Source organism: Kockovaella imperatae (genome assembly GCF_002102565.1).
Source record: "Kockovaella imperatae strain NRRL Y-17943 chromosome Unknown BD324scaffold_14, whole genome shotgun sequence".
Lineage (NCBI taxonomy): Eukaryota > Fungi > Basidiomycota > Tremellomycetes > Tremellales > Cuniculitremaceae > Kockovaella > Kockovaella imperatae.
The window spans coordinates 63,493-84,141 of NW_019028954.1; the positions used below are offsets into that span (position 1 = coordinate 63,493).

Below are 20,649 nucleotides of genomic sequence, written 5' to 3' on the forward strand. Positions count from 1 at the left end.
TACAGACACTTCGCAACAGCCGGTTCAAACTTTTGTATGGATTACGGCATAGCCACGTGATTATTCCTGCGGTTCGGATCCGAACGCAGCCAGTTGAGCGGCGCCGAATTCTTCGTTCTTCGCTGGATAGCAGCTTTTCTCGAGGATACTTCGACGGCACAGACTACTAGATCGCACGATGGACGAGGCCTTGTTCCTCTTCTCATTGTTTTGTGGAGCTCTCTTGTAAGTCAGCACCCGCACCTTCGAGCCATTAGCGTGCTAAGGTCAACAGATTCTTCGCGGTCATCTGGTGTTTCCTCTCCACATGCCTCGGTATAAAGATCCGTCGATCAGATATATGGGAAGCATTCTCACTACCATCGATGGAGAAGATCAAAGAGCGCGATAGGCAAAGAAGAGCGAGAGCCGCTAGAATGCACGAAGCAGGAGAATATGAGCTGGATACGCTGGACGGAGGGGGTATAGGACCAGGTATGGGACCAAGGGCCGGATTGAGCATGGGAGGTTTAGGGACAAACGAGGATCTGGAATTCTTACGGCGACCTGGATCAAGGTACTATTGAACGATTGAAAGTACGAGCGTGGGGCGTGAGGGACGTGCATGAAATGTGTATATGCCATGTACAAACAGCCAAAAACGGACAGAGCGATCAAAATTAGGGAAGTGAAAGATGCGTTGAAATTTCTCTATGACACGGAGATCGCCAACCTTCTCACGAGAGGAACGTTCAGCCATGCAGGGACGTCTAGACATTAGAAAGTATACCATGGGGACAGACTCACATGTCTCGAGTCCGACCACTTCTCTCGGCGGCGGTAGCTGATATGGCCCCACATCATCGGTCTCTGGAGTAAGCAGCAAGTGATCAGACTTGTCTTCGGGTCTGACTCTCGCCGCAACCGCTTTGAGAATGTCGGAAGATATGGGGTTCTCGTAATCGGCAGTATGGTACTGCGAGATGAGTTTCTGGATCTGCGTTGGTGACAAAATCCAGCAAACGTCAAATAGGATCTCGATATCGCCCATTGTTGCCTGGTATCAGCAGCGTCTCGACTCAATGCTCACCTTCTTGAGCTGCAAGAGTTTGGTAGCTTGCATGAGATGTTCAAGCTGCAGGAGACCCTCAGGCATGTCGTGAGATTTGCACCATTCTGTTCGTCAGCACATATCTCCCGAATCCGACTCACCCTCGATACGTGTAACGTTGTATTGTATTTGCATGGCTATTGATCAGCTTTGATGCCGTGAATTTTCGCTCACCTCTCTTCCACGAACAGAAGTTTCTCCTCATAATGAGATCGTTGAACGCCACTTGACCGACAAGCTTGAGCAGCTCTGTAATGACTTGCTGAATGACGCTCTCCTCCATGTAATAGCTCTTCAAGCACTTCCAGACCTTGTTCAACAAGTTCAAAATGTCGTCCATTGAAAATTCGGGACCGGCTGTGTTACCCATGCCCAACACCCGCGAAAACATTCGACCACTGACATCGGATGTCACAAAGCCAGGGAGGGACTGAGATTCGATCAAAGCGGGAATGACAAGCTTGGCGAGCCTCTTCTTTGTTTCCAACATCCATGTGTGATACACGTTGTATTCTAACGAGTCGAGATCGTGTTTAACGACACTGACCAGACGTTCGTATGCCTCCCAATCGAGTTCGCGACCGCCATCTTCAGGTCCAGGTGCAATGCCTTGAGAGGCATCTGACTCAGCGAGGCAGACGAATGACAGAATCTCCTGAACGTTGGATAGCCAAAAGATGCCAGGAACAATGACGTCTTCTCCTTTGAATGACTATGAGGTGTAAGAGGCGGATCCGTACGGAGACTCACCATGACGTAAGATTGGATGTTCTGCATGACATTGGCGAGGAAAGTCTCGGATTCCGGGATCATGCCCAACTTCCACATCTCGTTGGAGACTAAGCTGATGAGATGGGCAGGGAAGATGACTTCCTTGACCAATGGCGGATTGTGTAGGCTCGCCGGGGGGATCTTGAGCTCCTTGATCAGGCCTCTCAGAACATCGTCGTTGAGACCCTGCTCGTCTTCCAACAGCCGCATCACCTCGTCGTAGCCACCATCGCTGAGTGTCGGCAGACCATTCGAGTCGCGAGGACGGTCCTTGCCGTTTTGAGGCAGCATGACCGAAACAGCGCGGTGATTGGCCTTCCCTGCCAAGATATCCTCCTGAGAAAGGTTTCGAGCGTGTTGTTGTGGTCCACTGTGTCTCCTATTCCGACGACGAGGCGCTGTACTAGGACCTTGCGAATTGTTGACATGATCGCCAAACGATTTGAGACCGTTGACCATGGTCGGAGACGGTGGCTCGACCGGACGAGAGCCCTTGGTTAGGGCTTGCAAGGCATTAGCTCGACTGACTTGCTCCTTCAGGCTCTGCAGTTCGGCGCGGAGCGAAGCGATTGTTGAAGTGTCCTCCACTCCCTTGGCGACGGCTGTGTCGATGGTGAATTGGTGCTGTTCAATCTCGCTAGTATGCGTGGTCAATTCTGCGGTCAAACGCTCAATCTCCCGCTCTTGCTCTTGAACGCGTTTCGTCGCCTCGGCCATCTTGCGTTCAGTCTCCTGTCGCAAGGCGACGGCCTCTTCATACTGCTTGGCAGGTACCGTAGGTTTCGCCAACTCCAATTCCATACTTTGCGCTTTGGCATGAGCCTCGTCATGCTTGCCTTGCCAGGTCAATAAGGAAGCCTCAAGCGAAGTGACACGAGCCTCGAGCTCCCGATTCTGAGCGCTCCGCTTTTGCAGTGTCTGAGTGAGCTCGACCACCTTGTTCTCAAGTTGATAAGAGATCTCCTTGAATTTCGTAGCGGATTTCGCTTCGGCTCGAAGGCCACGCAGCTCGCGGATGGCAAGTTTGCGTCGCCATTGAGATTGCAAAACGACCACTTTGCGAATCTCGGTTTGAGCGCGACGACGAGCGGCCCTAAGCTTTAGCAGAATCTCCTTGCGCCAACTCACAGTCCACGGAACAAGCTTTGCAAGGTAATTACCGCAGTCGCCTTGCGCTCCTCTCGAGCCCGAGCGCGAGCTTGATGTCCTCGAATAACTGCAGATCAGCGGCGTCAATACATCCGACTCACCCGACTGGATCTTGATGACCGCCTGCCGTGTTTCGGTGTACTTCTTCCTCGCAAGATACCCCCTTGCTACCCGTTGAATCTTGGTCGCCGCAGTTTGTCGTCGGAGATCCTCAGTATACCGAACAGCCAGGATTCCACGCCACCAGGATTGGATCTTGATAGACTTTCGGCGCTTGTCCTGATATTCTTTGTACGCAAGGTATCGCCTGACATTCTTCTGAACCAAGGTAACCAACTCATTGAGTCGATTCGAGCGTAGCGATTCGAGGTACGCCAGCATTCCGGCTCGGAAGAAGATCTTGGTGAGACCAATCTGGTACTTGTCTTCGTCCTTGATCGTCTTTGCCAGGATTGACGAGCAAAGATTCTTGACATCGTCTGTCCATTCCGTCGAGCGCACGAGAGGATAGTACCTGATTCTCAGTGGCATCTCGTGCGGGACTCACCTTTCGGCAAACTCTGCAAAGGTCCATCTCGAGGGATATCCTGCACAAGAGATTCGAATAGTCTCAAGAACACCACAAGCTCTGAGTTGGGACAGGACGTGCTGCTGATCAAGCACCCAAGCTTTCTTCGCCTCGTTTGGCTTGATGCATCGGATGTAATGCACGTTCGTCGAGTTGATAGTATCCATCAGGCTGATAAGGGACACCTTGAATATGGATCCAAGCGTAGGCTTTTTCGCACTCGCGCCTGGGCGCTTTCCAGGCGCTGCCGCAGCTTTGCCATCACCGTTGGCTTTATTGCTCGCCGCAACCAGAGCGGCATCCAACACTTCTTTGAGGAACTCATTGGAAGAATCCTGGAGCAAGGCAAGCTGCTCATCCGGCACAGTATCGCGATTCTTCTCAATGAATCCGTCGACGTCATAGGTGACATCGTGGGCATAATGAGCAATGGTGAACGCATTTTGATTGAATCGAGGCTTCTTGAAAACATCCTTGTGCTCTGGCTTGGCGAGCTGCTGATGAAGCTTGCTGGCGAAGGATGCGTCCGCACCGGCGGGTAGACGTGACTCTTCATCCAATAAGGTGAGGACACCCATCTTGCCTTCAATGACATCGATACACGCTTGATTGTCCGCAAAGTCGATGAACGTCCAATTGATCTGCTCCCGAACGTACTCCTCTTGTTCGAGCTACTTGTCAGCCGGGTCCATCTCAATGCTCACCTTGAAGACGTGCGCGTTGAATTCCTGCTGCAGCTTCTCGTTGGCCCAATTGATACAGAATTGTTCGAAAGAGTTCTATTTGTCAGCAGAGCAGCGTTCTCTACGAACCTTTTTGAAGTGTTCAAAGCCATACTGGCTGTCAGCGATGATTTCTGAGGCGCACCCACGATATCCAGCACACCGATGAACTTGGTAGCTTTTTGTGCCCCAGCTCCACCCTCCCCTCCGAGACTCTCGTTGACAACACCGACAAGCCACTGCAGGTCAGCCAAGGCTACAATACCTTACTCACGTCAAACAGACACGAGTAGACGAACTTGGCGACCGAGTCCCGGACCACCAGGGCCTGAGCCGAGTTCAGGGCAGTGATAATCTTTTCGCTCCGCGTCACGAGTTGCTTCTTGATGAGCCACTTTTTGAAATCGGCAGGAGCTAGACCAAGCAGATTTGTCGCGAGCGCGAGAGCCGGATCGTCATCCGCCAAGACAGCATCCGTGCGCGACTGAGTGATCTTGATGTTTCCAAGGTGCAATAGACCTGCCAGGAGCTTGAAGACGTGCCACTGTCGCTCGACGGCGATACCGACGGTCGAGAGGGCGTTCTGAGTCTCTCGGAATTCCTTCGCGTCATCCACGCCGGATATAGGGGTCGAAGATGGGCCACCTCCAGCGAGGTACGCGAAGGCTCCAGGATCAGACGTTATAGAGAAATCTTTTCTCTCCTTTGACGGAGCCCCGGCAAGAAGCTGGTAGAAAATATGGTAATTTCGCTCCGATTCAGGCTGGAAGACCAATCGAGATCGCTCCAAGAGGTACGTGCGTATGCGAGCGCCGACGATTTCGTTGGAATTGTCGAAGAGGACCTGAGATTAGCTTTGACAAGAATCGATGCCTACCTCGATGTACTTCCCGAAACGTGACGAGTTGTCATTCCTCGTAGTCTTTGCATTGCCAAACGCTTCCATGATCGGATTGCTGGCCAATATCTGCTTCTCCACCTCACTCATCTCCTCTGACGCATTTTCTTTCCGTCGCGCTGGGTTTGGCCGGGAAGGGTCCTCCACAGACGCAAAATATCGAAGGATGAATTTGGCAGACACAGTCTTACCAGCACCACTGCGAGGGTCAACGGGGTCGACCTCTCCCGACTTGCCTTTCTCCGCTGACGACGATAGTCTGATCACCGGCACCAGTTGGGTCCGTCCCTCCCGTCCCTGAGCCTCTCCTCATGCAATCAAGGGCTTCCTCAGCGATGGCAAACAGGTGGGGCTCCAGTTCTCCCTTCTTGCGACCTGAATAGGCCTGAATGATTTCGGGACCGTCTGAACCTATCAGCAGGGGTAGGAGATTCCGGCTCACAGATTGATATTGGGCTGAAAGGATTCAAGGCGACCTACATGAAATGTCAGGCTGCAACTCCTCATACCGATGGGCTACTCACAAGGACGATACCCGAGTAAGTGTAAGGGAGATGAAGGGCGTAACGAGTGGCGATTGCATGCAAGACTGCCATGTGTCAGAACAGGAACCAACTTTGACGGTATTTCAGACTCACCACTGGGCTCATTCAAGTTACTCAGACTCGCAAGATCCTCTGAACTCTCCAACAATGGAGGGTTTCTCAGCGGTGGCGGAGCGTCTTGTCCAGCGGCAGGTGCACTGGACAGTGCATCGCCAGCAGTCTCGAGAGCAGAAAGTGGGAACTTCAATGTCCTCGTCTCATCCTCTCCGTCCAACTGGACGACTACCACGACCTCAGAGGTCGAATTGCCATCGGACGGCAAGGTGATGGAGGAGACTGTACCTGCTACCCAGCCAGTAGCGTCGTCCGGGAGCCAGACTCGAGTACCCTTGGAGTAAGTCGAAGACATGGTGGAAATGGAGGCGAATCTGGACTATGCAGTGCGTTGAAGACCGAACGAGTCAGGCTCGATAGAAAGACGAGGATCGGACCTGAACTGAAGCAGGAATGTGTTATATACCGAGAGGTGACAATAGGGGAATTCGTAGCAAGCAAGGCCTTAGGACGTCTAAAGGTGGGAGCGCCACGCCTCCAGCGCCTTCTACAGCTGACTTTGCGCTTCCCTAAGCAGCTTTTCCACAGCCTTGTAAGGTTGTCTGGTCCAATATCATGTACAGCTCGCAGGTTTAGAAAATCAATGGGCTCACACAGTCCCCAAAACGCGCGACGCAGCAAACGCGCTCGGGAACACTTTGATAGCGTGCCAATGTCAAGCTTGTAATGACACGTCATTGAATCATGTGATAAGCGGCTAACCTGAAACCAGGACCAGGAATGGGCAATGCATCTACAGCTGGGAGTTGCCATACGATATATGGCGAGATGATCAGCAACGGAGATCTTTGGCGCAGAGGCGACAGCAAGAAGGGCTTGAGAATATGGCTCACCGCTGATCACAGATGGTCTACACAGATACATTCCTATAGCCAGATTGGAAAGCGTTCGTTTCAGATTCAAACGCGGCCAGTGCCGATGATGGCGGCGGCTAATTGAGCGCGCGTCACAGTTCAACCACTCATTTCCACTCTGCTCATATACAGAGATGCCAACCATACTACAATTTCAACCTCTATCATCTCAGCCATCGCCTGCATTCTGGTCTGCGTTGAACAATTTCAAGCTTGAAAAGCTCAAATTGGATGACACGCGGCAACCTATCACTGCTTGGTTGGAGGAAGGCAGAGAGATTGCCGACAGAGAAGCGAAGGGTGGTGAGGGGTTGATAGGGGTCGATGGGTCCGTCGGGTTAGGCTCAGCAGCTTTCGGCGAGGAGGGTGAGAGGTCAGCCTTGAAATCCTCGGAAGAGAAGAGGTTCTCATTCGTTTAGACCTCCGCTGGGCTCAACATCGCTTAAAGGGGTATTCAAGAATTTCAATACAGTAGAAGAATTCAAAGCGACTGATCCGAAGAAGGACCTTTTCAACTCGATAGTAGACGAGGTGGGCGGCTCAGCATCCTCTTCTTCATAAATTGATGGCCCTAGATGCTTGACTCATTCGCAACGGACTCGCCAAACCTCAATCCTTTCCTACTCGTCACATTCGCCGACCTAAAGAAATATGTCTACCATTATTGGTTCGCATTTCCTGCACTCGTCTCCAAGCCAGCTTGGGAGATGGAGGATCGAGGGCTTCAAGCGGCGGAACAAGTAGTGAGAGATACGTTCGGACTCTCCTGACGCTTCAGGACGTCGCGGAGATCCGAGCGCTCGCGAAGAACATGTCGTTCAGTGACGGCGCGTACCTTATCAAGGGGCCTCGGGGTCAGCGCTCAGCTGGCCCTTTGAGCTCCGCCAAAAGCTTCTTCGAGGGAGTCATAGACGAGGAGGTGTGTTTTGAGATAAGAAAGATGACGCTGAGGTACAGCGTACGGTGGCATTCCACGACCCTTCCTCTATTGTATCCGCTCCGGGTTGGCCTCTGCGTAATATCCTGGTCTACCTCCACCGAGTCCATTCCATCTCATCTATCACGGTATTCTGTCTACGAGCCGGTTCAAGCCGCGTCTGTCGAGCCAGCCTACCCAGTCCGGAAACAAGTGACAAGCCTTCAGCAGTGGGGTGGGAGAGGAACAAGGTGGGCAAGCTGGCCAGTAGAGTGGCGGATCTTGGACCTATGATGGATCCAATGAGGTATGTCCGAGGTATGGTGACCATCTGACTGTAACAGACTCGCGGATCAAGCTGTGGATTTGAATCTCAAGCTGATGCGATGGCGAATCATGCCGACACTGGAACTTGACAAGGTCGCGTCTACCAAGTGTCTCTTGCTTGGAGCAGGCACTCTGGGATGCTACGTCGCAAGGGCTTTAATGGTTGGTCGTCTGTTGTACTGTCTCTGCTGATGACCAGGGCTGGGGCGTCAGAAACATAACATTTGTCGATTCTGCTCGGGTTTCATATTCCAACCCCGTTCGTCAACCGCTCTTCGAGTTTGAGGACTGCTTGGACGGCGGCAAACCCAAAGCACAATGTGCCGCAGATCACCTCAAGAGGATCTTCCCCGGTGTCGTGAGTGCTCTTCTTCAGACCACACCGCTGATTCCATAGAACGCCAACGCTCACTCCTTCCTTATTCCTATGCCTGGCCATCCAATCCCATCTGCCTCTATCGCCGAAACCAAAGCAAGCGTCGCCCAGCTCGAGTCTCTAATCTCCTCTCATGATGCGATCTTCCTTTTGATGGACTCACGCGAGTCCAGATGGCTGCCTACCGTCATTTCTTCCAGTCAGAACAAGATTGTCATCAATGCTGCATTGGGCTTCGACTCGTACCTTGTCATGAGGCACGGAGCTTCGCCAAGCTCTCAGGGCAAGCGATTAGGCTGTTATTACTGCAACGACATCGTTGCACCGACGGATGTGAGCCCTACCCAAGTCCAGACTTTGTCGCGGAGCTCATTTTCCTGCAGTCCTTGAGCGACCGAACGCTTGATCAAATGTGCACAGTCACCCGGCCTGGTATAGCACCGATCGCCTCGGCGACCGCGGTCGAGCTCTTGACATCGCTTGTGCAGCATCCGCTTGGGTGAGAGCTCGAAACAAAGGATATGCTGACGTTAGAATCAACGCTCCTGCCGAAGTCACCGATGCTTATCGCGACGAAGAAGCAGGCTCGCCTCTCGGTATCGTCCCACATCAACTGCGCGGCCAGCTCAGTCAATGGAAGACGCATTTGATCGAAGGTGCGGCATATGACAGATGTACGGGATGTTCAAACATTGTAGGTCTGGAGATTCTAGCTCCAGCTGATGGGCCTTTCAGGTCGTCGACGCTTATAGAAAAGACGCATTCGACATGCTGATACGGGCTTTCAATGAAGTTGATTATTTGGAAAAGCTCACGGGTCTCGATGAGCTCCACAAAGACAGCGAAGCAATGATGGAGAATTTGGATTGGGAGGAGGGTAGTGAGGAGGACTTTTAGGTTGGCTATTCTTATCGTGTACCACCATAGTGGGCACCTTTGTATGATGACGATTAGTCCATGTACATCACATAATACAAGTCGCCGGACGTGCCGCGAATGCTACAACGTTATTGAAGGGGGGGGTAATGCTGGATCGCGAAAAGTCTTGCAAGTGATAGACTCAGAGCTGGCTTTCGATCACACTTTGGCGTTGATCCACCAATACAAGAGTAAGGCCAGATGAACAGCGTCCGAGACCATCTCGGACGACCATGAACCCGTATGAAATGTCAAGATATCGAAACAGAGGAGCGAATTTGTCCAAAACCAGTGGGTGCTCGCTGGATAGAGTCCGTACTTGAATGACAGCATCTGCAAGAGTACAAGGTAAGGATGGGTCGTTCCATTCTCTACACCAAGCTCACCTTGATGACAAACAAGTAAATGTACGCGAATCGTCGCAGATCGTAAAGTTTATCGACAAAGAACGGAGAGACCCTGTTCGAGCTCTCCAGAGGTGGACTGGGTAACGCCAACATGGATCTGACGGGGGATACCGTCTCCCATTTCTGATCACATCCACGTCAGTTCGAATTTTCCGAATGGTACTGGAATCTCACCCGGTCTGTCGAATCTTCCCTCTGCATCGTTTCAGATTCGGAACGTCGGGGTCCCTTGAACCTCGTCACCAGGCCCCCTAGCCTGCTTGACAAGGACGATGACGATGTCTGAGGTGTCAGTGCAGGTCGTGAAGTGTCACTGACTAGGCCCTGTATCCCGGCTCGGACCTTTTCCGCTGACGGCCTGGATTCAGGTAGAGTATTCAGCAGACTGGACAACACGAGGAGCAGATCCCGCGGAAGATGTCGCCTCCTGCATGAATCGATCAATTCGGCGGAGGGCATAAAGCTGGAGGTATCAGACCATGGCGATAGGCAGCTATTTACCCTTGGTAGGCTAGGATCTCCTCTTGGAGTTGTTCAAAATCATCTGTATCGGAATACGGAAGATGCAAGAATAGCAGCTTGTGGAGGATCATTCCTGGGGCGTCAGGGGATCACACGCTTTAGAAAGACCTACCAAGCGACCACATGTCTGCGTGAGAGTCGGAAGGACGATATGACCCTTTACCATCGATCATCAAAGTTTCAGGAGCCTGGAGTAAGCTTGGATTTATGGTCCACGCTCACCATATACTCCATTGTACCCGTGTGACCCGTTCGTTCCCTCTTCCCGCGCAGCATCTCCTCGGAGGTGCCGAAATCAGACAGCATGGCTTTTGGTCTGGAGGTGAATTGATGCCCCGATATGTCTGCTCACATCAATCTCCCATCGTCCCAGTGAAGGAGAACATTGCTGCACTTGAGATCGAGGTGCAGGATAGAGCTGCCATGCTGCAGGGGTGAGCAAGGTCGGGTGTGTGCTTGACTCACCAAAAACGCCAGACCATTGACGATATCCCCAAATAGCGTGAGGATCTCTTCGAGACCTAGGAGCAAGACTCCTCGGGTCTCCTCCTTTTTGCGATTATTACCACTCTGGCGACGCTTTTTAAACGCTTTGATTCGCTCCGCTCGAGGCAGCTGTCCTGAAGATATCAACGAAAGTCCGCCAAGTGCGCCTTACCAATAGACTCGGAGTCGGCAATGTCACCCGCAGTCAAATCAGGTCGAGATGGTTGCGAAGAGTGAGATCGTGTGATGAGGAACGAGTCGAGATTCCCAGCCGTGGCATACATCATCAAGACGTGCAGGGCGTTTATTGGGGGTCCGAATCTGTTCATCAGAACAAAATGTTCATGATAACTCACGAGGAGAATCTGGTGTGCTCTATCCAGGCATGATGGTATGGTATGATATTCGGGTGCCTTAGTGTCTCGAGAAGCCGGACCTCTCTCAACATTCTGACGAGGTAAGACTTGCTGGTCCCTACGGCAATCTTTTTCACTGCATATGTTCCTATCACGTCAACAAGCGCCTCGCCGCAGGACGCACCGAGAACGTTCCCGCCGATGACATGAGTAGCCAAGTAAACGCTTCCTTCAGCACCTATGCCTAGCCTTGACTCTTCTCTAAAGAACCTTTCATAGTATCCCTTTCCCGGTAAGTCCTCCAGCTCATCACTGTCTGAAACTTCTGGCTGTGGCGTGACACTGGGGCTCTTCTCTCGCAACCGTGGAGATGGTGGTCTTGAACCTTCATGTGCTCTTTCCAGAATTTGAAAGTATCCCCCAGTCACTGTATTTCCTTCGCCGCCAGGAAAAGTGCTAGACGATCCAGCTGAATCACTCCGCAAATGCTGGAACCTCGAATGGTTGAAAAGAGCAGCAGTTGGCTCGGGCAGCGTCTGCTGGCAGTACGGGCACGTCGCTCGGATAGTCTCGATGGGGTCATCGCTTTCTGTATCAGCCCTATAGGGAAGAAGTAGGGGCCGCGGACGGGATGAGGATGCTGCTGAAGAGGTTGGATGAGGTTGCACGGACAAGGCATGTGAAGGCGGATGGTATAGGATCAACTGGTTGGAAGTTTGGCTAAACACCGAGTGAATCAGCATTCAGTCACGCGCAGATGCTCTCTTACCCTATAGGATGCCATTCGATGCCTCCAAGCACCATCCGCTGCTCCATTGCCGAACATTGAGTCACGTCTGACGAGATCTGTAGTTAAGGAGTTGCGCCGGTATTTCGGACAGTCCGGGTTAGGGCGTGTTGCTGGATTTACGTAAAGACCGGAGCTCAGGTCGCATCGTCGAAGGGGGACGGACGTCTCGGCTAGACTTCCACGAGCACGAGTTGGAGAATCTCAAGACAGCATGGCATCGGATACGTTCAGCAGGCTGGAGTCTGCATCGACTCAGGATGAAACATTGCGACAGCTGAAGGAGTTGAAGAATGCCATTATCGGCAATACTTGGAGAAAGGTCGAAGTTGCACAGGATGAGCATCTGATCCAGTTGTAAGCGGGTCGGCAGACAGAGACAGAGGCATCAATCTGACGTAGTCAGTCTTCTAGGACTCATTGGAGTTCCATCCATCGGTGCTGGGAAACCGCAGCTGGACATCATCAACGAGACGGTCGTTATTTTCGCTTCATTAGCAAATGGTGAGCAGCTCATGTCTGGTTCCTCGTCCCTCATACTGATTCCCTTCAAGTCGGCCCTCTGACACTACGACCGCTACTCGCCGCAGAGGTTCCGGCTCACCTGCTGAATCTGGTCAATTCTATCAATCGTCGATCTGTTGGCTCTCCAACAAGTTCCGGTACTCGCTTACTCGCTCCTGTCCTCCGAGCCTTGCGGAATATCCTTGTTTCGACTGCAGATACTATCTGGGGCCAGCCATGGGGAGTGGGAGTGGAGAGAAAGGTCGTGGATACCGGCTTGATGAGAGAGGAAGATGAACAGAGTGTCCAGAGTCGGAAAGGGAAGGGTGTGGCCAGCAGCAAAGGTCCAGAATGGAGCGATATGGTGTCTCAGACTCTACCTCTGATCTTTGAGGTGAGCTCGTCCAAATGCTGTTCTGACCTCTTTCAGCCGGATAATCTTGATTCTTTACTGTCACTGATCTATATTGACGGAGATCCTCAAACCCTGCTTCCCCTCTTTCAACTTCTCGCCAGACTCATCGCGCTGCCATATCATCGCAGGATTCTGGCCTCATGGACTCCCCCAGAATATATTCTCGACGGTGAGACTTGCCCTGGCGTTTCGCCAGGCTCTTGTCCTGTCGTTGTGGATTATCTTTTACAGAGTCTGACCACGACGACTGCCGTCCCTGGACGGAAATCTAATGCAAAATACCTCGAAGCGATCCTCGACCTAGTCGCTGCGACTGTCAAAGGCCAGCCTAAGCTTGCAAACCTGGTCCGGAAATGGAGTCCGAGTGGTACGCGAACGCCAGACTCAGGGGACCAACATGAATCAGCAGAAAAGGATCAAAGTGGAACTGTACCCATCCTGGTGGACCTCCTGCGCTCAAACTTTACGTCCGTCCGGATCGCAGCTGCAGCTTGCCTTACCAATCTTGTAAAGGCTGAAAAAGGCTCCAGATCTGTCGAGAGGATTCGATCAGCCGTGATGACGCTTCAGATCCTGGTGGGGGTTGTCGGACTTTTGAGATCAGAGGGACTGGAAGAGAAAGTGAAGCTATGTTTCATCCTGGGTGAGCTCAGAGGATCGGCAGCTGCCTGCTGATAACCAGCTGCTCTCGTATCCGACGACGCACGTCTTCAGAAGAGCGCCGCGGATCAGGGTTGCTCGACACTGATTATGGAATTCTACTTTGACGTGGACAAAGGCCTTGAAAGGGGAGATTTTGGCATAGACGTAGCGTCAAGAGGCAAAGAGGTGTGTCGGGTATGGTGCTCCGCTCACTGTAGGCCGCTTTGCTGGCTCTAGCTGCTCTGTCATTCCAGCACGAGCCGACCAGAGCCATGATTGCCGAAGCTGTTCCAGCCTTCTTACCCCAAATACTCAAATGTCTGTCTCACCCTTCCTATGGTGTCCGAGCTGCCGCCTGTCAACTCACTCGAGCTCTATCAAGGACAGTCGCTATCCTGCGGACGAGTCTGGTCGATAGCGGCGTGGGTGAAGAAGTCATCATGACGCTCAAAAGGGAAGTAGAAAATCATTCGAAGTTGGCCAAGGATCCGAGTTCCATTGGAGAAGACGATGCGGAGGGTAGCCAGGACCATACCGTTGAAGTCGCCGCTACTGCGACCCTGTGCAATCTCATAGCTGATTATTCTCCTCTCAAAATGGTGAGCTGGGGTGCAAACAGCGGCCGCTGATATTTATTAGGCACTTCTTCGAGAGGGCGGTTTGGAACTACTGTGCAGCCTCACACATTCACCCTCGGAACCACTGGCATTGAACGCTCTGTGGGCTCTGAAGAACCTTGTCTTCCACGGGCTTGAGAGTCTGAAGAGCCAAGTGATGTCTGTTCTCACCTGGTCCTCGCTGAGAGAGTAAGCTGGTTCAAGTCTATCAAGGCTAATCATTGGCAGTTTCATCGATTCGACCACTTCTCTGCCACTCCGCGTACAAGCAATGGAGATTCTGCAGAATATCCTCGCTGATGCAACACCTGCCGAGATATCTAAAGCCGTAGATCATCTCGGCGAGGAAGACACCATTCATCTCCTCAAGGAAGCGGTTGGGACTGGCAGCAACACCGAATTGAGAGTATCGGTGAGTGGGACTTTTCCGCGGGACGTTATTGACGGCAACATAGGCTCTGTTCGTGTTCTCGAATCTCGCATTAGGAAATGACAAGGCTAGGGCAATGATGACTTCTCGGCCAGAGATTTTGAATCTCCTATCTGAGGCTTTGGTACGCTCAGTGACCCCTGTCCGGTGAGGATAATATGCTGACATGAAACACAGAATGCAAAGGAGAATGCCGTCAAGATCCCCGCACTGCGATGCCTAAGACATCTCGTCGAGACCAATGCCAAATCCCGTCGACCTCGTCAAGCTGTCGTAGACCTTCTCGGTCCTTATGGTCTTAAAGGGAGACTAAAGAATCTAGCCGATCATAATCCATCTCTTGATGTGTGTCACGCAGCTACGAACCTGTTGGAAGTGTTAGAGCGGAGCAGAGAGAGTGGGGTCACCTCGCCGACCGGTACACCTACCCGAGCCATAGATGTCAGATGAGCGCGCGAATACGCTTGTGTCCCATTCTCACCTCGCTGCTCAATTCGGATTCGTCCAGAATGTTATACATGCGCTTTTTGTCCACCGCATCTAGCAGTGTGACCGGTATCTCCAGGTAAAGATATGGATCTTTTATAAACGAGACGACAAAAGGGTTGTAGAGGATCGATTATACTATTCACAGTTGCCCTATCCCATCATTCGAGCCCAAGAAAAGATGTCCTCTGATTGTCCTTGCACGAAACATCACTCTCCGTATTCTACGGAACAAAGACGCAAAACAAGCCTAAGGTCATTGCAGCCTTTCAGCGAGAAGGAGCATGGCCAAAAGACCAGCTCCGAGAGCACGGCCTTGAAGGTTGCCAGACATCTCCAGTGCATCCACGAGCGACGACGGTGCCGCAGATGTCAGAGGGTACAGAAGCAGAGCGAAGCGGAACAGGGCGAAGGTGAATGGGTCGGGTCGAGGAAGGCCAGATTGAGATGCTGGAAGGGTGTCAGTCGAGCAAAAGCAGGGTCTAGCTCACTCGTTCCTCGACCGGCGTGACTTGAGCGCGCCTTGTGGGTCTTTCCAAAGGTGATCACCGTAGAACCAGCCAAAGCGGGAAGGACGGTGGTGCTGAACCTGAAGATGTGTAAGCCGGGTCAAAGTTCTCCTTCCCTACACGCACCACCAAGAGACTGCTGGCCAGATTTCAGCCCTGTAGCCGAGACCGATGGCATCAGGGATTCGCATGTCCAAATGGAATTTCGGCATCCAGAAGAATAAGCTATGGAAGAGCGAGGGGAATGTTCCCGAGGCCCCGCCAGGAGGAGGAAAGAAGATGGTGTGGTCGTAAAATTGCAACACATGAGCGAAGAGGAAAGCGAGCTCGACTGCGAGGGCTGAAGCGACAATGTGCTCAGGATTAGAGAGATACTAGTGGTGAGCGGGATAAGTCAAGGATTGCTCACCTCCCGCAAGAGACTGACACCCTTGTCTACTCGACTCTGGGAATCCCGGCCAATCTTGACGAGTTTATTCGAAACTTGTCGAGCGCGCACAGAGACGTCCTTGGGCAGTCCGTTCGAGGGGACGAGTGCCTTGGAGAGTTGTTGAGCTTCGTGCTGGATTTTGGAGCTGACACAAGCATCAGTCATGACCTGAGTCCTCCAACGCACACGTTGATAGGACTTTCTGGCAGGGCAATGTTGGCAGGATCAATAGCATCCGCAATTCTGTCCAAAGCTTTGTTCATGGATTTTCGAGGTTTCTTGACAGTCCCTTCGACGGTTTTGACAACCTCCGGCGCAGGCGTCTCAGTGTCGTGATGGCGGCTGAGGGTACTGTAAGCTTGACATGTCACGGAGCCACGAGCACTACTCGCCCTTTCCTGACGTAGAGGCCCTTGTACTTTGGCGTTGACATCAAGTCCTTCTCATTCTTCTCGAGATGATCTTGAATCGTCTTGATCAATTCTGTCATCTTTGCATCTGGATCTGCAAGCCCTAGACTCGATGCAATCTCGGAGAGCTCAGCCTTGCGCTTGTTCAGCAGCGAGCCACTGTACTGGGTATCACTGTGGCGACAAAGTCAGTACGTGGCTTTTGTAATGTTGAGGAAATCCCACTGACGACATGGTGTATCCGAAGCGAATTCGTGAAAACGGGCAGGAGGGACGACAAAGTCACAGACTTCTGCGGGGCTTTGAGCTGGTGTCAAGTGGGTCACACTGTATACCGAGAGACTGAAAGGCCAAAGACGGACAGGAAGACACAGGAGTTGGAGGAATGAAAGGGAGAACGGCAAGCAATATCGGAGAGAGATGGCTTGTTTGTTATTGCCAGTCGCGTTGAAAAGATCAATCATTGATTTTTGCCACTTTACGTTATTGCCACGTGTATTCTGAGCTTACGTCAGCAGATTCCCTGCCGTTCAAGTCTTGCTGGCAATCTGAAATACCTGGGACACTCACCGTCGAATCCTACGCTACAAAGGCCCTTCACGATGGCCCAAGTACCTCCCATGCCGATGCCTATGCGGCCGCTCATGCCAGGCCAAGGTATGCCACCTCAAGCTATGCAAGTTCGACCTGGCATGATGCCACCCGGTATGGGTCCACCCATGCAGATTCCCGTCAACCCCGCCATGCAAACCTTACTCGACTCTTTACCGCATCATCCTGTACCCATTTTCCTCGCCAATGTTCAGATTCCCAACTCTCAGCCGCCTCAGATCAACACTATTGCCGTGTGTCCGGAGCATAAGCAATCGATCTGTGAAGCCTGTGGAGTCGACTTTAACGGTTTGAATTATATGCATCAATTTCTGCGAGGTGCTCCAGATGAAGCTATCCCTCCCCCGCCCAATGTCCAACCTCCTCCTCAACGAGCGGAGATGATCAAAAACATGAAGGAACAGGGAAACGTGAGTCACTATTCGAGTCCATGCTGATAGCCTCTTCAGACCGCGTTCAAAGAGGGCAAATTCCCGATCGCCATCCAGCACTATTCCAAATCGGCAGACATGGCGTTGTCAAGAGCGCCGTGGGAGCTAGCTGCCGTATCGAGAGAGGAAACAGCTATTGCTTTATGTAATCGCTCGGCTGCCTTTGCCATCGCCGGTGCATGGTGGGCATCGCGAGATCAGAGATGGGCCGATCACATGCTGACAGACTCTAGGCAAAACGCTTTGGCGGACGCGGAAGCCGTTGTTGCCCTCAAGAGACCTTGGGGCAAAGGTCATTTCAGGTGAGGTCAATATTTTCATCGCTCCCGCCTCTTTTCTTACTAGGCTCGCAGGAAAGCTCGTGCTTTGCTCGGTCTGGAACGTCTGGAGGACGCTCGACAAGCCATCATTGACGGTCTGCAATTTGAACCGAATGACGATGTAAGTCCACATTTTCTGCATTCCAGCGGTTCTCGCTGATCTTGTCCACAGGAGCTCAACAAAGTCTTGAAGGAGATTGACGAAAAGATATTAGAAGCTGACGAAGCCTGAGTTACCCCTTGCGCAATGTTGTTCTGTTGTATATCTCGCATGAATATATACCCAGCAGTGGGTCAGCTCATCAACGTCCCAACTCGTTGGTAGAATCCGCATCGTAAGGCAGTACATGAGATACATAATCATGACAGTCAGCGTTAAGCAGACCGGAGCCACTATCGACAGGAGCCCGCGATAGGTATCACGCTAATTCATCACCATCTGACTTTTTCTCGGTTACAATCATTCCGCAGTGTGTTGCACATTGCCGCTACCGAGAGAAGGCGAGGCGGCTGCAGTGGGGCTGGAAGCTGAGGATGCAGAGGCATGAGCAGTGGGAGGTGTCTTTAACGAGGATCCAGTGTTGCTAATGAACAATGGCTTGAAGACCATGTTGTGCAGTTTCAATGCTCCCTGTGTTTTGGGGTGCAACAAGTACGCGAGGAAGACGAGCTTGAGTGTGTAGTATTGAGCTATCTTTTGAGTAAGCGGCAAAGTCTAGTGAGTGGATTTGTCTGGCTCACGAATCTTGCTGTAAAGTATTCCCGCAGCGAGGGATTCAAGGAACTGGATGAAACCCAACGCCACAAAGTAGCTCAGTAGGGCTCTGGTGGCGGCTTCATTGGCGGCCGAGGTCTTCTCTTCCAGGATACCGAAAGCAATGAAGCTGGGAGGGACGAGAGCCAGGAGGGTCGTGACGGGGAGAGCTAGGCCCAAGAAATTGAAAGGGATGACGAGGATGTATCTGAGGCGAACAGTATCAGACTCCTCCCTTTGTCTCTACGTTGGTCATCTTGCTGAACTCACGCTAAGATACCTCCTACGACGAGAATGACCCGGTCGACACCAGTGCTTCGCTCCAGATTGACGAGAGGAGGTGACCTTCCCAAGACCTCTCTGAGTTTTGAGACCTGCTTCTGCGCTGTCACTTTGACATTCTTGACAGCGGGATGATCGGTGGCTGCATCGAGCTGATCACCAAGAGCGTGTACTCGCTGTCTGACACCCGTGGCGGTTGGAGTGGATCGTGAGGATGATTTCGCTCCGGCACCACCCGAAGTCGTCGAGGCCCCAGTTTGAGGAGTAACGCCTGCGTGAAGCGAAGGGATCCCACCGGTTCCCGTGGCAGGTTCTTGGTGGAGCGAAGTTGGCTCGAGATGAGCATTGATAGCGTCTTCTGCCATGATTGGGAGGGAGATGAGATTGAGTTGAGCCCGATAAGAGAAGATGGATATGCTGTTGAGCAGGATAGCTTGTGCTATGTGTCAGCTGTGAGAAGGCAGAGTCAGGACTTTTGTTCCGCCAGTTCACCCGCCAAATGTCAGCGTCAAACGCGTCATATTGCCCTTCGGGGTTACGTCACCCCAGTGAGTTTCTCTGGAATCACTGTGGCAGAGTGGCGCCTTCGAACAACGGATAGAGGGTCCATCATGACACAAAGGATAGAGGGCGGTCCATCATGACTGCGCTGGGTCTGTCCTGCTCCACCGTATCCCCACAGGACGACAGTCTCTCTCCTTCACATCACACAAAGCAGCCCTCGCTGATCGCCTGAACAGAAGCTTTTCTTGACGTTGATACGATGGGCAGAGACGAAGATTCCACTGCATCCGCGATAGAGGCGATGAGCCATCTGTCCGTTCGAAGCGATACGCATGGCAAGAATGCTCCTTCCAACAGCCCCGCCGAATTCGCTGTCGGGGACGGTACAGTCGTTCACGCGCGAATCAGTCATTCAGTCGAGGCCTGCCCAGTGATCCCAGCAGCGAATCTTCCAGTGACATCTGGAGCGATTTCGCAAGCAGGATTGCAAGAGTTTCTCAGTCCTAGAATCTCAAAAGACCGGAGGTGGCCGGGATATAGCTCTCATAGCACAAGGAAGGGAGTAGATCACGATAAGCGATGGGAAGAGGAATGTCACACGGTGTCCGGATGAATTTGATAGAGTTCAATTCAGGATGCATGTGTCGAGGTGATGATGCAGAAGTGAGAGCTCGGATCAAAGAGTTTTGCCCCGCTATCGACATGCTAATGGGTCTAAGCATGCCTTCGCCACCGAGTCTGTGCGAATCATTGATGAGAGCTGACAACGACGTTTGACGCTGCCACTGACTGCTATGCGACGCAATTCGCCAGCAGAAGACCAATCCATTCTGAGAGACATGATTGAAAGGATCCTGCACCATCCTTTCAGCTGTTAGCGACTTCGGTGACCGATTCTCCCATTGCAGTGACACAGAAGAAATCGGGGTTGTTTGATACAAGCTCGCCGCCAGCTGGCTGATGCTCGATCCTGTTGATCAGCATACGTTTGGTCAGACATCATCATGTCGACTGTCTCAGAGGACTCTACTCCCGATGGGCAGTCCCATAGCTCGACGACCCACGCTCAAGAAGAAGAGATTCCTCAGCCTCCTCCTGAAGACGTCTGGAACCCTCCAGATTCAGAAGAAGAATGGGATTCCCGTTCCCGAGCTGCATCGGATGACGATGGCGAAGATGAATCTTCCGTCAGATCTCAGGAAGAGGATGAATCAAACACCAAGACAGGCTCGGTGGAAGCCACGCATCCAACCCTCGAACAAGCCAGATCCAATCTGCGGACTCTCAGTTATGTCGAAATGGCTGATGAGGAGTTAGGAGACGGTCAAGCTCGGAGCTTTGATTCAAGGCGGCCTCGAGGCCGTCTCGCCAGCCTCGACCTACCCACCATACCTGAGGATGAGGTCTCTCGCGAATCCTCCGTAGTTCGATCAGTCCAGTGCAATGAAAGCGACTCGGGCTGAGGCGGCGCGAGACGGACCCGTAGCAGGCATAGTA

The 20,649-nt window shown here is 52.2% G+C and overlaps 9 protein-coding genes across 9 annotated transcripts; 5 read left to right on the forward strand and 4 right to left on the reverse strand.

Moving 5' to 3' along the window:
• The first annotated feature begins 130 nt into the window (after window positions 1-130).
• BD324DRAFT_635578 (hypothetical protein) lies at window positions 131-601 on the forward strand. Its single transcript, XM_022016823.1, has 2 exons — window positions 131-225; window positions 275-601. The coding sequence occupies exons 1-2, from the start codon at window positions 179-181 to the stop codon at window positions 564-566; spliced, it is 339 nt and encodes a 112-aa protein (XP_021868628.1). The 5' UTR covers window positions 131-178; the 3' UTR covers window positions 567-601.
• Window positions 602-6,517, reverse strand: BD324DRAFT_635579 (P-loop containing nucleoside triphosphate hydrolase protein). Its single transcript, XM_022016824.1, has 18 exons — window positions 5,837-6,517; window positions 5,723-5,787; window positions 5,641-5,674; window positions 5,435-5,603; window positions 5,178-5,397; window positions 4,575-5,144; window positions 4,450-4,539; window positions 4,391-4,414; window positions 4,283-4,357; window positions 3,558-4,249; window positions 3,112-3,524; window positions 2,990-3,077; window positions 1,841-2,954; window positions 1,265-1,802; window positions 1,192-1,227; window positions 1,070-1,155; window positions 787-1,036; window positions 602-749 (listed from the first exon to the last, which is right to left on the reverse strand). Exons 1-18 carry the CDS (start codon window positions 6,150-6,152, stop codon window positions 691-693), a joined length of 4,839 nt encoding a protein of 1,612 aa, XP_021868629.1. The 5' UTR covers window positions 6,153-6,517; the 3' UTR covers window positions 602-690.
• Window positions 6,518-6,845: 328 nt separating this feature from the next.
• On the forward strand, window positions 6,846-9,227 carry BD324DRAFT_643368 (hypothetical protein; the record flags this gene model as incomplete). Its single annotated transcript, XM_022017539.1, has 11 exons — window positions 6,846-7,077; window positions 7,115-7,242; window positions 7,287-7,454; window positions 7,490-7,630; window positions 7,669-7,934; window positions 7,972-8,116; window positions 8,154-8,312; window positions 8,352-8,663; window positions 8,714-8,829; window positions 8,865-9,024; window positions 9,066-9,227. The coding sequence occupies 11 exons, from the start codon at window positions 6,846-6,848 to the stop codon at window positions 9,225-9,227; spliced, it is 1,989 nt and encodes a 662-aa protein (XP_021868630.1).
• A 55-nt stretch (window positions 9,228-9,282) lies between these two features.
• On the reverse strand, window positions 9,283-11,872 carry BD324DRAFT_604498 (kinase-like domain-containing protein). Its single transcript, XM_022013982.1, has 12 exons — window positions 11,789-11,872; window positions 11,204-11,739; window positions 11,020-11,167; window positions 10,836-10,984; window positions 10,643-10,797; window positions 10,530-10,603; window positions 10,400-10,493; window positions 10,290-10,365; window positions 10,157-10,250; window positions 9,830-10,118; window positions 9,635-9,778; window positions 9,283-9,581 (listed from the first exon to the last, which is right to left on the reverse strand). The coding sequence occupies exons 1-12, from the start codon at window positions 11,833-11,835 to the stop codon at window positions 9,408-9,410; spliced, it is 1,980 nt and encodes a 659-aa protein (XP_021868631.1). The 5' UTR covers window positions 11,836-11,872; the 3' UTR covers window positions 9,283-9,407.
• A 148-nt stretch (window positions 11,873-12,020) lies between these two features.
• BD324DRAFT_653147 (armadillo-type protein) lies at window positions 12,021-14,864 on the forward strand (the record flags this gene model as incomplete). Its single annotated transcript, XM_022018617.1, has 10 exons — window positions 12,021-12,163; window positions 12,213-12,310; window positions 12,361-12,704; window positions 12,741-13,368; window positions 13,408-13,553; window positions 13,586-13,966; window positions 14,007-14,173; window positions 14,213-14,396; window positions 14,440-14,538; window positions 14,592-14,864. 10 exons carry the CDS (start codon window positions 12,021-12,023, stop codon window positions 14,862-14,864), a joined length of 2,463 nt encoding a protein of 820 aa, XP_021868632.1.
• Window positions 14,865-15,156: 292 nt separating this feature from the next.
• On the reverse strand, window positions 15,157-16,483 carry BD324DRAFT_653148 (hypothetical protein; the record flags this gene model as incomplete). The annotated part of the gene is made up of 7 exons (XM_022018618.1): window positions 15,157-15,350; window positions 15,392-15,489; window positions 15,536-15,783; window positions 15,819-15,984; window positions 16,026-16,181; window positions 16,211-16,423; window positions 16,479-16,483. 7 exons carry the CDS (start codon window positions 16,481-16,483, stop codon window positions 15,157-15,159), a joined length of 1,080 nt encoding a protein of 359 aa, XP_021868633.1.
• A 461-nt stretch (window positions 16,484-16,944) lies between these two features.
• Window positions 16,945-17,772, forward strand: BD324DRAFT_583396 (hypothetical protein; the record flags this gene model as incomplete). Its single annotated transcript, XM_022013621.1, has 4 exons — window positions 16,945-17,271; window positions 17,311-17,474; window positions 17,526-17,594; window positions 17,646-17,772. 4 exons carry the CDS (start codon window positions 16,945-16,947, stop codon window positions 17,770-17,772), a joined length of 687 nt encoding a protein of 228 aa, XP_021868634.1.
• A 154-nt stretch (window positions 17,773-17,926) lies between these two features.
• BD324DRAFT_635588 (TB2/DP1, HVA22 family-domain-containing protein) lies at window positions 17,927-19,126 on the reverse strand. Its single transcript, XM_022016825.1, has 3 exons — window positions 18,637-19,126; window positions 18,354-18,574; window positions 17,927-18,302 (listed from the first exon to the last, which is right to left on the reverse strand). Exons 1-3 carry the CDS (start codon window positions 19,011-19,013, stop codon window positions 18,073-18,075), a joined length of 828 nt encoding a protein of 275 aa, XP_021868635.1. The 5' UTR covers window positions 19,014-19,126; the 3' UTR covers window positions 17,927-18,072.
• Window positions 19,127-20,156: 1,030 nt separating this feature from the next.
• BD324DRAFT_653151 (hypothetical protein) lies at window positions 20,157-20,615 on the forward strand (the record flags this gene model as incomplete). The annotated part of the gene is made up of 1 exon (XM_022018619.1): window positions 20,157-20,615. The coding sequence occupies one exon, from the start codon at window positions 20,157-20,159 to the stop codon at window positions 20,613-20,615; it is 459 nt and encodes a 152-aa protein (XP_021868636.1).
• Window positions 20,616-20,649: the final 34 nt, after the last annotated feature.

Bases quoted from the DNA above. Each gene is read 5' to 3' on its own strand.
- BD324DRAFT_635578 (XM_022016823.1), top strand. From the start codon at position 179: ATGGACGAGGCCTTGTTCCTCTTCTCATTGTTTTGTGGAGCTCTCTT. The intron at 226-274 runs GTAAGTCAGCAC...TAAGGTCAACAG, and splicing joins TTGTTTTGTGGAGCTCTCTT to ATTCTTCGCGGTCATCTGGT.
- BD324DRAFT_635579 (XM_022016824.1), bottom strand. From the start codon at position 6,152: ATGTCTTCGACTTACTCCAAGGGTACTCGAGTCTGGCTCCCGGACGAC. The intron at 5,145-5,177 runs GTAGGCATCGAT...AGCTAATCTCAG, and splicing joins GTTTCGGGAAGTACATCGAG to GTCCTCTTCGACAATTCCAA. The intron at 1,037-1,069 runs GTGAGCATTGAG...TGCTGATACCAG, and splicing joins AACTCTTGCAGCTCAAGAAG to GCAACAATGGGCGATATCGA.
- BD324DRAFT_604498 (XM_022013982.1), bottom strand. From the start codon at position 11,835: ATGGAGCAGCGGATGGTGCTTGGAGGCATCGAATGGCATCCTATAGG. The intron at 11,740-11,788 runs GTAAGAGAGCAT...CTCGGTGTTTAG, and splicing joins ATCGAATGGCATCCTATAGG to CCAAACTTCCAACCAGTTGA. The intron at 10,798-10,835 runs GTAAGGCGCACT...TGATATCTTCAG, and splicing joins TGCCGACTCCGAGTCTATTG to GACAGCTGCCTCGAGCGGAG.
- BD324DRAFT_635588 (XM_022016825.1), bottom strand. From the start codon at position 19,013: ATGGCAGAAGACGCTATCAATGCTCATCTCGAGCCAACTTCGCTCCAC. The intron at 18,575-18,636 runs GTGAGTTCAGCA...TGTTCGCCTCAG, and splicing joins GTCGTAGGAGGTATCTTAGC to ATACATCCTCGTCATCCCTT. The intron at 18,303-18,353 runs GTGAGCCAGACA...CTCAAAAGATAG, and splicing joins AATACTTTACAGCAAGATTC to CTCAATACTACACACTCAAG.